At 37.0% G+C, this 15,153-nt stretch overlaps 1 protein-coding gene across 1 annotated transcript; it reads right to left on the bottom strand.

The window, feature by feature from the left end:
• Positions 1 to 640: 640 nt before the first annotated feature.
• Positions 641 to 3,241, bottom strand: LOC135532172 (uncharacterized). Its single transcript, XM_064959786.1, has 2 exons — positions 3,124 to 3,241; positions 641 to 2,573 (listed from the first exon to the last, which is right to left on the bottom strand). The coding sequence occupies exon 2, from the start codon at positions 2,548 to 2,550 to the stop codon at positions 1,663 to 1,665; it is 888 nt and encodes a 295-aa protein (XP_064815858.1). The 5' UTR covers positions 2,551 to 2,573; positions 3,124 to 3,241; the 3' UTR covers positions 641 to 1,662.
• Positions 3,242 to 15,153: the final 11,912 nt, after the last annotated feature.

The following is a 15,153-nucleotide window of genomic DNA, read 5'->3' as shown; positions in this document are numbered from 1 at the left end:
AGGTGTCACATTGGTGCGGCTGGCGTCCGGTGTTTCCAGGTCGGTCACATTGGTTGGTCCGGGCAGTACACGCTGACACGGTGGCCAGGTGCATGGTGGTCACATACAGTGGGCATTGTCCGTCACAGTAAGCGCTCTCCAGGTGCGTCCGTATTGGTGCAGCCCGGTGTACACGCTGACACAGGTGCAGAGTCAACCTGAGTCTGTATGGTGCAGCCACAGAGACGGTCGCCAACCTGAGTCCGTATGGTGCAGTCCGTATGGTGCAGCCACGAGACAACCTGAGTCCGTATGGTGCAGCCACGAGACAACCTGAGTCTGTATGGTGCAGCCACGAGACAACCTGAGTCCGTATGGTGCAGCCACGAGACAACCTGAGTCCGTATGGTGCAGCCACGAGACAAGACTGGAACTACCAATTGGACTCCATGAAGTTGGGGAGAAAAAGGGGTAAAAAACTAGAAAAAGAGAGAGAATTCTGTTATGTTGAAAGAACGAGACCAACTAAATTCTTTATAAACTGCTGGGGTGTTTATTCGCTACAACTCTCCTCACATTCATTACAGGAAGCAGATACGGTGGCTCCCATAGGACAGATAATGTGAGTCAAAGGGAACACACAACAATAAAACACAAGGGCTGAATAGTGAACATAACAACTGTTTATTATTGATTCTCATGACAACACAATGTTGCTTTACTTTGTTTGTCAACGATGTAATTGTAAACAAACACTGTACGACCTCAAAACATGGTTACAACTAACGTTGATATCATGGATGGTCAGTCCTGACATCCACAGCTCTATCTATGCATTTGAGTGGTTACATTTCTCCAGCCCCATCCCTCAGCTGGTTACAAAAATCAGTGACAGTGGCTTCTCCTTTTGTTGACTACAGATTTAACCCACGTTGTTAAAGAACGCTTCAAAGTTAATCACGCTGATTGTATTTGAATTTTTCTTATAATCTGTGCTGTTTTGCACCACGGAAATATTGCATTGAGAGCCGAAACAAATCATATAGATAGAAGACTGGATGATCAAGTCAAAGAAAAACTATCATACAATCTGCAAGGCACTCAAACTTTGTCAAATGTGAGTTCTCAGTGAAACAAATCTTTAGTTATGTTATTTCTCAGATTTTTACATCATCAACCTGAGTGTGCATTTGTGAGCTTTGAACTCTCCCATTCCTGGTCATTATAATATAAATGGTAATGTACAGTAGGTGTTATCAGGCCTTTGTGATAAGGTCAAGCATTTGATGAATTAAAAGGTACAATGTTCTCATTTGCTATGCTTTCTTTATTGATTAACAGAATGATCAGTGTTACACAGGAATCGTTTTAATTGTATTACTTTACTCAGGTTTTTCAAAACAATATCTGACTAACACAATGCAATATAAAACCTTTCAACCCCTTGGTATATTCAGAAGACGTAAACCTGCTGCTAAAATATCATTTGTATAATTCAATTGTTAATTGATTGAAAACAACATTAAAGAAAACTTTCTAAATTATCTCTGACAGTGACTTTATGACATAAAAGATAACATTGAGTGTAAGAAAACTATTTAAAAATTAAACTGATATATTGCCATGCAAAAGCTAATATCTGGCCAAATTTTGGGGCTGATTCTGCCTCTCCAACTCAGGTTTTTATTTGCCATTCCAGAGGTAGAGGGGCACACCACTGTTGCCAGCATTCAGATTTTTATCGATGAGGATCAAGCCGGCCTCGTCATAAGGGCCAGTTACATCAGGGTTGGATGTAACGGTCAAGGCCTTGATAGGGAGAGATCCATCTTTCCTGAACCAGACATACACTGGCTGACCGCCTGTTCCCTCATTGAGGTTAACATTCACCACGGTGAAACCTTGCTTCACTAGGCTGGAATCGTCAGCATGGTTGATGGATGCATTCATCTTGGTGAGCCCGCCGCCCGTTTCGGTGGATTGACGGTACCAGAGGAAGATGGGCTTTCCTCCAGAACCTCTATTGAGGTCTTCACCCAGCCGGATGTAGCCCTCGTTGAAAAGGTTGATGTGTTGTTGGAATGAGGTGGTGGCAGCAACGTCACAGATGTAGGTCTTACTCTTTCTCTTCAACCAGAGGGTGATGAAATCTCCTGAGTTACCGAGGTTCAGATTGCACGGTAACCTTTCCCAGCCGAGTTTGAATTGAGCGGCCTCTTCGTTCTCATTAGTGGTGAGGAAGAGATCTTCAATGGGAATGTCATACTTAGGGTGTGCAGCACTAGAGTACCACAGCTGAATGACATATCCTTGTGTTCCAGAGTTGAGGTTTTCTGGGAGCTCAGTGAACCCTGCTTTTCGCAGGACATCTTTCATTTCATCAGTGAATGAAAGCTGGACTCTGGTGATGGGTTCACCATTGCCCTTTTTGTACCACATGTAAACTGTAATGGTCGATGAAGTGCCTTGGTTGAGGTTAACATTTATCTTGTCATATCCTTGGTCACGAAGCTGTTGCTCCCTTCCAGGGGTAGTGGAGATAACAATTTCTGTGATGTATTTAGAAGCCATTTTGTGTTGTTGGAGACAAGTGTCTGTAAAGGAAGAATACATCGCGACATTGGTCAACACATCAAATGAAGAATGAAATGACACACTAAATACACCAAAGACCAAGACATCTGATAAGTATAAAATGAAGTAATTAGCGAAAAGCTTTACTAAGTATATTCTCCAGGGGTCATAAAGGGGAAACATGGCTTGATAAAATGAAGACTTCAAGGATGCACTAAAACACCTTAAACAGATACTAGAACAGACATTTGTTCTCAGCTGAGTCAAATGATTCATTATAAACATATATAACTGAATTGGTTAACTGAAAAAAAACACATTAAAAGACACTATCACACATCAGGAGTGGTGACAACGCCCCCTAGAGGACAGCATTAGTTATGTATTTGTTATCCTCTTACATTCAATTTGATCCAAATTGAAGACGGATTCTTTGATCATCTGAATCAGGTGTTATGGTGCTAGTGGAACAAGTGAAACCCATGTATCCCACCACCAACCTGCCCTTTATAGTAACACAGACATACTCATATACACATCAGAACCCTTCTTTGGAAGTAATTTCTTTACCTGCGATGTCGTGTTCTTCCTCTGTTCTGGAGTGTCTTCTCTGGTAGAAAGTGTCTTCTCTGGGAGAATGTGTCACATCGAAGAGCTGACTTTCTCTTTTATACACTTTCTCCAGTTAAGTTGGCAAATGATTCACCATTCAGAGTTCTCCAGAATACGTATTCCAAGGAACTTTATCTGTCCTCCCCCTCAGACTACACCCTTCCTCTAGACATATCTCAACCTGTCTGTCCATTACCAGTTCATGTCTCCTTTTGACCCTGACCATAAAGTAGGAATCCATAGAGGTGAAACTGCCACTTCAGTTTGTGATATTACAACACAGATGTTAATTCAAACAACAAAGAAACAAAATGATGATTGGACATCGTTCCACCTGATTACCTGAACAATAGAACAGCAGAATATGTACTACGATTTAGTATTTGTTATTTATATATATTGTTTCAGAGTGTAGATCATATTTAATATTGCAGATAGAAGCCACTCTATCAGTGTAATTGTCTGCATCATTTCCAATCCCCCATATACATTGGGGAGAACAAGTATTTGAAACACTGCCGAGTTTGCAGGTTTTCCTTCTTACAAAGCATGTAGAGGTCTGTAATTTTTATGATAGGTACACTTCAACTGTGAGAGACGGAATCTAAAACAAAAATCCAGAAAATCACATGGTATGATTTTTTTAAGTAATTAATTTATACATGTTCTCCCCACTGTTTTTTTTATTTTTTATTTTTTTATTTTACCTTTATTTAACTAGGCAAGTCACTTAAGAACAAATTCTTATTTTCAATGACGGCCTGGGAACAGTGGGTTAACTGCCTGTTCAGGGTCAGAACGACAGATTTGTACCTTGTCAGCTCGGGGGTTTGAACTCTCAACCTTCCAGTTACTAGTCCAACGCTCAAACCACTAGGCTACACTGCCGCCCCTGTTACATACTAGATACATGTTCCATACTATATACATGTCACATACTATATACATGTCACATACTATATACAAGTTACATACTATATACCCACTACATACATGTTACATACTAGATACATGTTACACACTATATACACGTTACACACTATATACACGTTACACACTATATACACGTTACACACTATATACACGTTACACACTATATACACGTTACACACTATATACACGTTACACACTATATACACGTTACACACTATATACACGTTACACACTATATACACGTTACACACTATATACACGTTACACACTATATACACGTTACACACTATATACACGTTACACACTATATACTATATACGTTACACACTATATACATGTTACACACTATATACGTTACACACTATATACATGTTACACACTATATACATGTTACACACTATATACATGTTACACGTTACACACTATATACACGTTACACACTATATACACGTTACACACTATATACACGTTACACACTATATACACGTTACTATATACATATATACACGTTACACACTATATACACGTTACACTATATACATGTTACACACTATATACATGTTACACACTATATACATGTTACACACTATATATACACACTATATACATGTTACACACTATATACATGTTACATACTATATACATGTTACATACTATATACATGTTACACACTATATACATGTTACACACTATATACATGTTACACACTATATACATGTTACACACTATATACATGTTACACACTATATACATGTTACACACTATATACATGTTACATACTATATACATGTTACACACTATATACATGTTACACACTATATACATGTTACACACTATATACATGTTACACACTATATACATGTTACACACTATATACATGTTACATACTATATATACACTATATGTTACACACTATATACATGTTACACACTATATACATGTTACACACTATATACACGTTACACACTATATACATGTTACACACTATATACATGTTACACACTATATACATGTTACACACTATATATACATACTATATTACTATATACATGTTACACACTATATACATGTTACACACTATATACATGTTACACACTATATACATGTTACACACTATATACATGTTACACACTATATACATGTTACACACTATATACATGTTACACACTATATACATGTTACACACTATATACAAGTTACACACTATATACATGTTACACACTATATACATGTTACACACTATATACATGTTACACACTATATACATGTTACACACTATATACATGTTACACACTATATACACGTTACACACTATATACACGTTACACACTATATACACGTTACATACTATATACATGTTACACACTATATACATGTTACATACTATATACATGTTACACACTATATACATGTTACATACTATATACATGTTACACACTATATACATGTTACACACTATATACATGTTACACACTATATACATGTTACATACTATATACATGTTACATACTATATACATGTTACACACTATATACATGTTACACACTATATACATGTTACACACTATATACATGTTACACACTATATACATGTTACACACTATATACATGTTACATACTATATACATGTTACACACTATATACATGTTACACACTATATACATGTTACACACTATATACATGTTACATACTATATACATGTTACACACTATATACATGTTACACACTATATACATGTTACACACTATATACATGTTACATACTATATACATGTTACACACTATATACATGTTACACACTATATACATGTTACATACTATATACATGTTACACACTATATACATGTTACACACTATATACATGTTACACACTATATACATGTTACATACTATATACATGTTACACACTATATACATGTTACATACTATATACATGTTACACACTATATACATGTTACACACTATATACATGTTACTATATACATGTTACACACTATATACATGTTACATACTATATACATGTTACACACTATATACATGTTACACACTATATACATGTTACATACTATATACATGTTACATACTATATACATGTTACACACTATATACATGTTACACACTATATACATGTTACATACTATATACATGTTACACACTATATACATGTTACATACTATATACATTACACAGTATATTTTGTATATAGTTATCTATATACATGTTACATACTATATACATGTTACACACATATACATGTTACACCTATATACATGTTACAACTATATACATGTTACACACTATATACATGGGATATATACAATATACATGTTTCACACTATATACAAGTTCTGAACTTGTTACTCATTGTTTACATGTTACACACTATATACATGTTAACACTATAAATGACTATATACATTTTACTATATACATGACTTATAAACATAATATACATGATACTATATTGACTATGACATGTTACACACTATATACATGTTACACACTATATACATGCTATATAATGCTATATTGCAATATACATGCACTCCTACATGTTACACACTATATCATGTTACATACTATATACATGTTACACACTATATACATGTTACACACTATATACATGTTACACACTATATACATGTTACACACTATATACATGTTACATACTATATACATGTTACTATATACATGTTACACATATATACATGTTACATACTATATACATGTTACACACTATATACATGTTACACACTATATACATGTTACACACTATATACATGTTACATACTATTACATGTTACATACTATATACATGTTTATACATGTTACATACTATATACATGTTACATACTATATACATGTTACACACTATATACATGTTACACACTATATACATGTTACACACTATATACATGTTACACACTATATACATGTTACATACTATATACATGTTACACACTATATACATGTTACACACTATAGACATGTTACACACTATATACATGTTACACACTATATACATGTTACACACTATATACATGTTACACACTATATACATGTTACATACTATATACATGTTACACACTATATACATGTTACAGACACAGTATATTTTGTATTAGTTATCTTTTTTTGTCCCACCATTCAGCTCCCCTCAACTCCACCAATCTATCTCTGAAGACTCGCCCGTTTTAATTGTTTTCTATTTGGGATATATTTTTCAACTCTGCTGTGATGTTTCACAAAAGTTCTGAACCTTTCTATTCTCATTGTTTCTACAGATTGTAAATTAAAGATAAAAATTTTGCTAAGATTATGAAAATAATATTGATCGATTGACAAACTTTTTAAATCACCCAGCAAATTTGCAAATAGCACTCCTCAGCAAACTGAACTTGTGACCAAAAAAAGCTACATGACACGTTCTGACCTTAGTTCTTTTGTTATTTCTTTGTTTTAGTATGGTCAGGGCATGAGTTGGGTGGGTTGTCTATGTTCCCTTTTCTATAATTTGGGATTTCTGTGTTTAGCCTGGTATGGTTCTCAATCAGAGGCAGCTGTCAATAGTTGACCTGATTGAGAACCTAATAGCCTGGTATCACTGTTGAGTTGTGGGTGATTATACGTGTCAGTGTTTGTTCCACAGGACCTTCATTTATTCACGTTGTTATTTTGTACTTTTCAGTGTTCATATTCTGACTAATACAACCTACAAACCAATACGACCTACAAACTAATAGGACCTACAAACTAATACGACCTACAAACTAATACGACCTACAAACTAATAGGACCTACAAACTAATACGACCTACAAACTAATAGGACCTACAAACTAATACGACCTACAAACTAATACGACCTACAAACTAATACGACCTACAAACTAATAGGACCTACAAACTAATAGGACCTACAAACTAATATGACCTACAAACTAATAGGACCTACAAACTAATAGGACCTACAAACTAATAGGACCTACAAACTAATACGACCTACAAACTAATACGACCTACAAACTAATATGACCTACAAACTAATAGGACCTACAACGACCTACAAACTAATATGACCTACAAACTAATATGACCTACAAACTAATAGGACCTACAAACTAATATGACCTACAAACTAATATGACCTACAAACTAATAGGACCTACAAACTAATAGGACCTACAAACTAATAGGACCTACAAACTAATAGGACCTACAAACTAATAGGACCTACAAACTAATAGGACCTACAAACTAATAGGACCTACAAACTAATAGGACCTACAAACTAATAGGACCTACAAACTAATAGGACCTACAAACTAATACGACCTACAAACTAATATGACCTACAAACTAACCTACAACGACCTACAAACTAATAGGACCTACAAACTAATATGACCTACAAACTAATAGGACCTACAAACTAATAGGACCTACAAACTAATAGGACCTACAAACTAATACGACCTACAAACTAATATGACCTACAAACTAACACAACCTACAAACTAATACGACCTACAAACTAATACGACCTACAAACTAATATGACCTACAAACTAATATGACCTACAAACTAACACAACCTACAAACTAATATGACCAAATACATCTATGGAAAATGTCCCCGGAGTCCTCTAAAGCGAACTGTTACTCTTGTAAAAATGAGTGGAAGTATGGTGTTAGTTTTGTGCCTGGTTTTGTGTATAAAATAAATATATATACAGTACCAGTTAAATGTTAGGAAACACCTACTCATTCTAGGACTTTTCTTTATTTTGAAAACTTTCTAAATTGTAGAATAATAGTGAAAACATATGAAATTACTATGAAATAACACATATGGAATCATGTAGTAACCAACAAAGTGTTATATTTTTGTGTAATATATTTTAGATTTGAGAATCTTCAAAGTAGACACCCCTTGACTTGATGACAGCTATGCAAACACTTGCCATTCTCTCAAGCAGCTTCATGAGGTATTCACCTGGAATGTATTTCAATTAATAGTTGTGCTTTGTTAAAAGTTCATTTGTGGAATTTCTTTCCTTCTTAATGCATTTGAGCCAATCAGTTGTGTTGTGACAAGGTAGGGTGGTATACAGAATAAAGTCCTAGTTGGTTAAAGACCAAGTCCATATTATAGCAAGACCAGCTCAAATAAGCAAAGAGTAACGACAATCCATCATTACTTGAAGACATGAAGGTCAGTCTTTGAAAGTTTCTTCAAGTGCAGTCGCAAAAACCATGAAGTGCTGTGATGAAACTGTCTCTCATGAGGACCGCCACAGGAAAGGAAGACCCAGTGTTACCTCTGCTGCTGAGGATAAGTTCATTACAGTTACCAGCCTCAGAAATTGTAGCCCAAAATAAATACTTCACGGAGTTCAAGAAACAGACACATCATCAACTGTTCAGAGGAGACTGAGTGAATCAGGCCTTCATGGTTGAATTACTGCAGAGAAACCACTACTAAAGGACTACTAAAGGACAATGAGGTCGCTCTTGCTGCTGGTGAGTCTCTGATCCACCTCTACGCAGACGACACCATTCTGAATACCTCTGGCCCTTCTTTGGACACTGTGTTAACAACCCTCCAGGCAAGCTTCAATGCCTTACAACTCTCCTTCCGTGGCCTCCAATTGCTCTTAAATACAAGTAAAACTAAATGCATGCTCTTCAACCGATCGCTACCCGCACCTGCCCGCCTGTCCAACATCACTACTCTGGACGGCTCTGATTTAGAACACGTGGACAACTACAAATACTTAGGTGTCTGGTTAGACTGTAAACTCTCCTTCCAGACCCATATCAAACATCTCCAATCCAAAGTTAAATCTAGAATTGGCTTCCTATTTCACAACAAAGCATCCTTCACTCATGCTGCCAAACATACCCTTGTAAAACTGACCATCCTACCAATCCTCGACTTTGGCGATGTCATTTACAAAATAGCCTCCAATACCCTACTCAACAAATTGGATGCAGTCTATCACAGTGCAATCCGTTTTGTCACCAAAGCCCCTTATACTACCCACCATTGCGACCTGTACGCTCTCGTTGGCTGGCCCTCGCTTCATACTCGTCGCCAAACCCACTGGCTCCATGTCATCTACAAGACCCTGCTAGGTAAAGTCCCCCCTTATCTCAGCTCGCTGGTCACCATAGCGTCTCCCACCTGTAGCACACGCTCCAGCAGGTATACCTCTCTAGTCACCCCCAAAACCAATTCTTTCTTTGGCCGCCTCTCCTTCCAGTTCTCTGCTGCCAATGACTGGAACAAACTACAAAAAGCACTGAAACTGGAAACACTTATCTCCCTCATTAGCTTTAAGCACCAACTGTCAGAGCAGCTCACAGATTACTGCACCTGTACATAGCCCACCTATATTTTAGCCCAAACAACTCCCTCTTTCCCTACTGTATTTAATTTATTTATTTACTTTGCTCCTTTGCACCCCATTATTTTTATTTCTACTTTGCACATTCTTCCATTGCAAATCTACCATTCCAGTGTTTTACTTGCTATATTGTATTTACTTTGCCACCATGGCCTTTTTTTTGCCTTTACCTCCCTTATCTCACCTCATTTGCTCACATCGTATATAGACTTGTTTATACTGTATTATTGACTGTATGTTTGTTTTACTCCATGTGTAACTCTGTGTCGTTGTATGTGTCGAACTGCTTTGCTTTATCCTGGCCAGGTCGCAATTGTAAATGAGAACTTGTTCTCAACTTGCCTACCTGGTTAAATAAAGGTGAAATAAAATAAAATAAATAAAAACACCATTAAAGAAGAAGAGACTTGCTTGGGCCAAGAAACATGAGCAATGGACATTAGATTGGTGGAAATCTGTCCTTTGGTCTGATGAGACCAAATTTGAGATTTTTGGTTAAAACTGCTGTGTCTTTGTGAGTCACAGAGTAGGTGAACCGATGATCTCCGTATGTGTGGTTCCCACTATGAAGCATGGAGGAGGTGTGATGGTGTGGGTGTGCTTTGCTGTTGACACTGTCAGTGATTTATTTAGAATTTAATACACATTTATCCAGCATGGCTACCACAGCATTCTGCAGCGATAAGCCATCCCGTCCAGATTGCGCTTATTGGGACTATCATTTGTTTTTCAAAAGGACAATGCCCCAAAACACACATCCCGGCTGTGTAAGGGCTATTTGACCAAGAAGGAGAGTCATGGCGTGCTGCATCAGATAACCTGGCCTCCACAGTCAACTGACTTCAACCCATTTGAGATGGTTTGGGATGAGTTGGACAGTAGAGTGAAGGAAAAGCTGCCAACATGTGTGGGAACTCCTTCAAGACTGTTGGAAAATCATTCCAGGTGATGCTGGTTGAGAGAATGCCAAGAGTGTGCAAGGCTGTCATCATGGCAAAGGGTGGCTACTTTGTAGAATCTAAAAATAAAATATATTTTGATTTGTTTAACACTTTATGAAATTATTTATTTATAATGTTTTGGAAACATTCTCACATGGTTTGAAACAGGTAAAGACACATTCTCTTATGGAAACAATGTTTCCTTCTGACCTCCTTTTGCCCTATTCTCTTTCTGATATTCTGATATTCTGCATAGCAACAGGGACATGTGATAGACAAACCTGACTTCTCCCCTCTCTGGTCCCCAGGTGACTGAGGCTCATATGAGGCAGGAAGTGCAGCTGCCAACACCAGACTCAGAAAGGAGACGTTCTAATGACAAGAGATCACCAGACTCAGAAAGGAGACGTTCTAATGACAAGAGATCACCAGACTCAGAAAGGAGACATTCTAATGACAAGAGATCACCAGACTCAGAAAGGAGACATTCTAATGACAAGAGATCACCAGACTCAGAAAGGAGACATTCTAATGACAAGAGATCACCAGTTTAATTATATCAGCATATTCTGCAGATTGGACATATTAATTACCTTTGCTAATTCTGATTTCTCCACCACAACCGAAAGAGCTATTCAAATTAAAAATGCAATAGCTAAATGATCCATGGTATGCCCATCTTAAAATGATTCGGTGTCACGCCCTGGTCGAAATATATTATGTTTATTCTTCATTTATTTGGTCAGGCCAGGGTGTGACATGGGTTTATTATGGGGTGTTTTGTCTTGGGGGTGTCTAGCATAGTCTATGGCTGTCTGAGGCAGTTCTCAATCAGACTCAGGTGATTATCGTTGTCTCTGATTGGGAACCATATTTAGGCAGCCATATTCTTTGTGTGTTTCGTGGGTGATTGTCCTTCGTGTCCTTGTTCCTGTCTCTGTGTTAGTTTACACTAGTATAGGCTGTTTCGGTTTTCGTTACGTTCTTTTGTTTTGTAGTATTTGTATTGATTCGTGTTTACGTTTGTTCATTAAACATGGATCTCAATCTACACGCTGCATTTTGGTCCGACTCCTTCACCGCATGAAAACCGTTACATTCGGCTCAACCCCCATTTGCTTTATATTGCAATATTTTATTACAGTGATCAGATTATGAATATGCATTTTGTCATGTGTTTTCATACCAATAAAGTGTTTTATATTTTATAAATGTATAATTATATTTAAATAGCTTGATCTGGAGCCTATGCTGTCATTAAGCTGATTTGGTACAATGTTAAATATTGCGTAGCTAACCTCTTCATAACAGGGTCATGCTTGTTAGACAGAAAACAGATGGAAGCATTTCCAAACTGGAGAAACCACCTTTATTATCAGCAACAACACCTGATATTGGATTAGAAAGGCCACATACAATAGAATCCACCTTTATTATCAGCAACAACACCTGATATTGGATTAGAAAGGCAACATACAATAGAATCCACCTTTATTATCAACAACACCTGATATTGGATTAGAAAGGCCACATACAGTAGAATCCACCTTTATTATCAGCAACAACACCTGATATTGGATTAGAAAGGCCACATACAATAGAATCCACCTTTATGATCAGCAACAACACCTGATATTGGATTAGAAAGGCCACATACAATAGAATCCACCTTTATTATCAGCAACAACACCTGATATTGGATTAGAAAGGCCACATACAATAGAATCCACCTTTATTATCAGCAACACCTGATATTGGATTAGAAAGGCCACATACAATAGAATCCACCTTTATTATCAGCAACACACCTGATATTGGATTAGAAAGGCCACATACAATAGAATCCACCTTTATTATCAGAAACTTACACATTATATTATTATATCATATTTTCAGGGATGACAAATTATTCATAAAAAATAGATGTCTAACACTGTTCTGGCTATATTTCACACAGTTTAGATGTCTTTTCATTGGCCGTTGTAAGGGTTTTCCTCGCTTGAAGGAGAGGAGGACCAATATGCGGCGTGGTAAGTGTCCATGGTTGTTTATTAAACACATGAACTGAACACTATATACAAAACAATAAACGTACCGTGAATGATGAAAACCGAAAACAGTACCGTGTGGTGTAAAACACAGACACGGAAACAATCACCCACAAAACAACAGTGAAACCCAGGCTACCGAAGTGTGATTCTCAATCAGAGACAACTAACGACACCTGCCTCTGATTGAGAACCATACTAGGCCGAACACAGAAAACCAACCTGGAAACACAAAACATAGAATGCCCACCCAACTCACGTCCTGACCCATTCAAACAAACCAATAACACAAATACTCGGGTCAGAACGTGACAGCCGCGGTCCGTTTGATGGGCACATTCATTTAAATATTTAATTCAAACCTTTAGCAATCTAAAAATACATTGTTTGGTTAGATCCAACTTAAAACCCGAAGATAAATAATCATGGCTTTCTATTGTGCTTCATTCAGGCTACAGCAGTTTCATGGTAACCAATCAGACATACAGTACACTATGACCTACTGTTTAAAGCCAGGGTGTGTGTGGGTGGCTGCATTTATCTTTCATGTACGTGACATAAACAGGAGGAAAGGTCAGTCACCCAGGTCTGGTTCACTGGAACTTCACAGTTCATCAGAATCCAAGCCAATAATTCTACAGTCCAGTTAATGAGTTATTTAAGGGAACCTTCTTTTACTGTATTGTGGAATTCCATTCTGGGTAATTACAAAGAATGTCAGTGTTTTTTCAACAGTAATACTGTGACATGATAACTGTGGACTACTGAGTTGTTGACGGTGATTCTCAGTCATCTGAATGTGTTAATATGTATTTTGTCAGGTGTTTTCATACCAATAAAGTTTTAATATTTTATAAATGTATATTATTTCAATAACTAGATCTGGAACCTATGCTGTCACTAAGCTGTGTTTTTACAATGGTAACTAGTGTGTAGCTAACCTCTTTACAACAGGGTCATGCTGTAACGGCGTTCTTCTTTTGTTGAAGGAGAGTCGGACCGAAATGCAGCGTGTAGGTTACTCATGTTTATTTAGAAAGACAAACGAACGAACTATACACGAATAACTAAATAAATACAAAACAACAAACAGAACGTGAAACCTATTACAGCCTGACTGGTGCACACTACACAGAGACAGGAACAATCACCCACGAAATACAAGGCGAAAACCAGGCTACCTAAATACGGTTCCCAATCAGCGACAACGAGAATCACCTGACTCTGATTGAGAACCGCCTCAGGCAGCCAACCTATTTAACACACACACACACACCCCTAATCAGCTACAATCCCAGACACTACAAACCCCAATACGAAAACACAATACATAATAACCCCATGTCACACCCTGGTCTGACTAACTAATAAACTACACAAAATACTAAGACCAAGGCGTGACACATGCTAGTTAGAAAGGAAACAGATGGAAGCACTTCGAAACTGGAGATACTATCTGAACTTGTCCAGTGGTTGTTCTGTATATATTGTTGTCTTTGGTGTATTTCTATGCTACTAAGCTGCTGTTTAGTTTCATTGTTGTGTAATAGTGAGATGCAGCGCTGCCTTTGAAAAGAGACCTTGATCATCTTGGACACTACAAGCTGCTGTTTAGTTTAATTGTTGTGTAATAGTGAGATGCAGCGCTGCCTTGGACAA

Source organism: Oncorhynchus masou, unplaced genomic scaffold, assembly GCF_036934945.1.
Source record: "Oncorhynchus masou masou isolate Uvic2021 unplaced genomic scaffold, UVic_Omas_1.1 unplaced_scaffold_1754, whole genome shotgun sequence".
NCBI classification, from domain to species: Eukaryota; Metazoa; Chordata; class Actinopteri; order Salmoniformes; family Salmonidae; genus Oncorhynchus; species Oncorhynchus masou.
The sequence above is the reverse complement of the archived record's forward strand: the minus strand, read 5'-3'. Positions and strand labels throughout refer to the sequence as shown.

Coding starts and splice junctions, on each gene's coding strand:
- LOC135532172 (XM_064959786.1), bottom strand. CDS start 2,550: ATGGCTTCTAAATACATCACAGAAATTGTTATCTCCACTACCCCTGGA.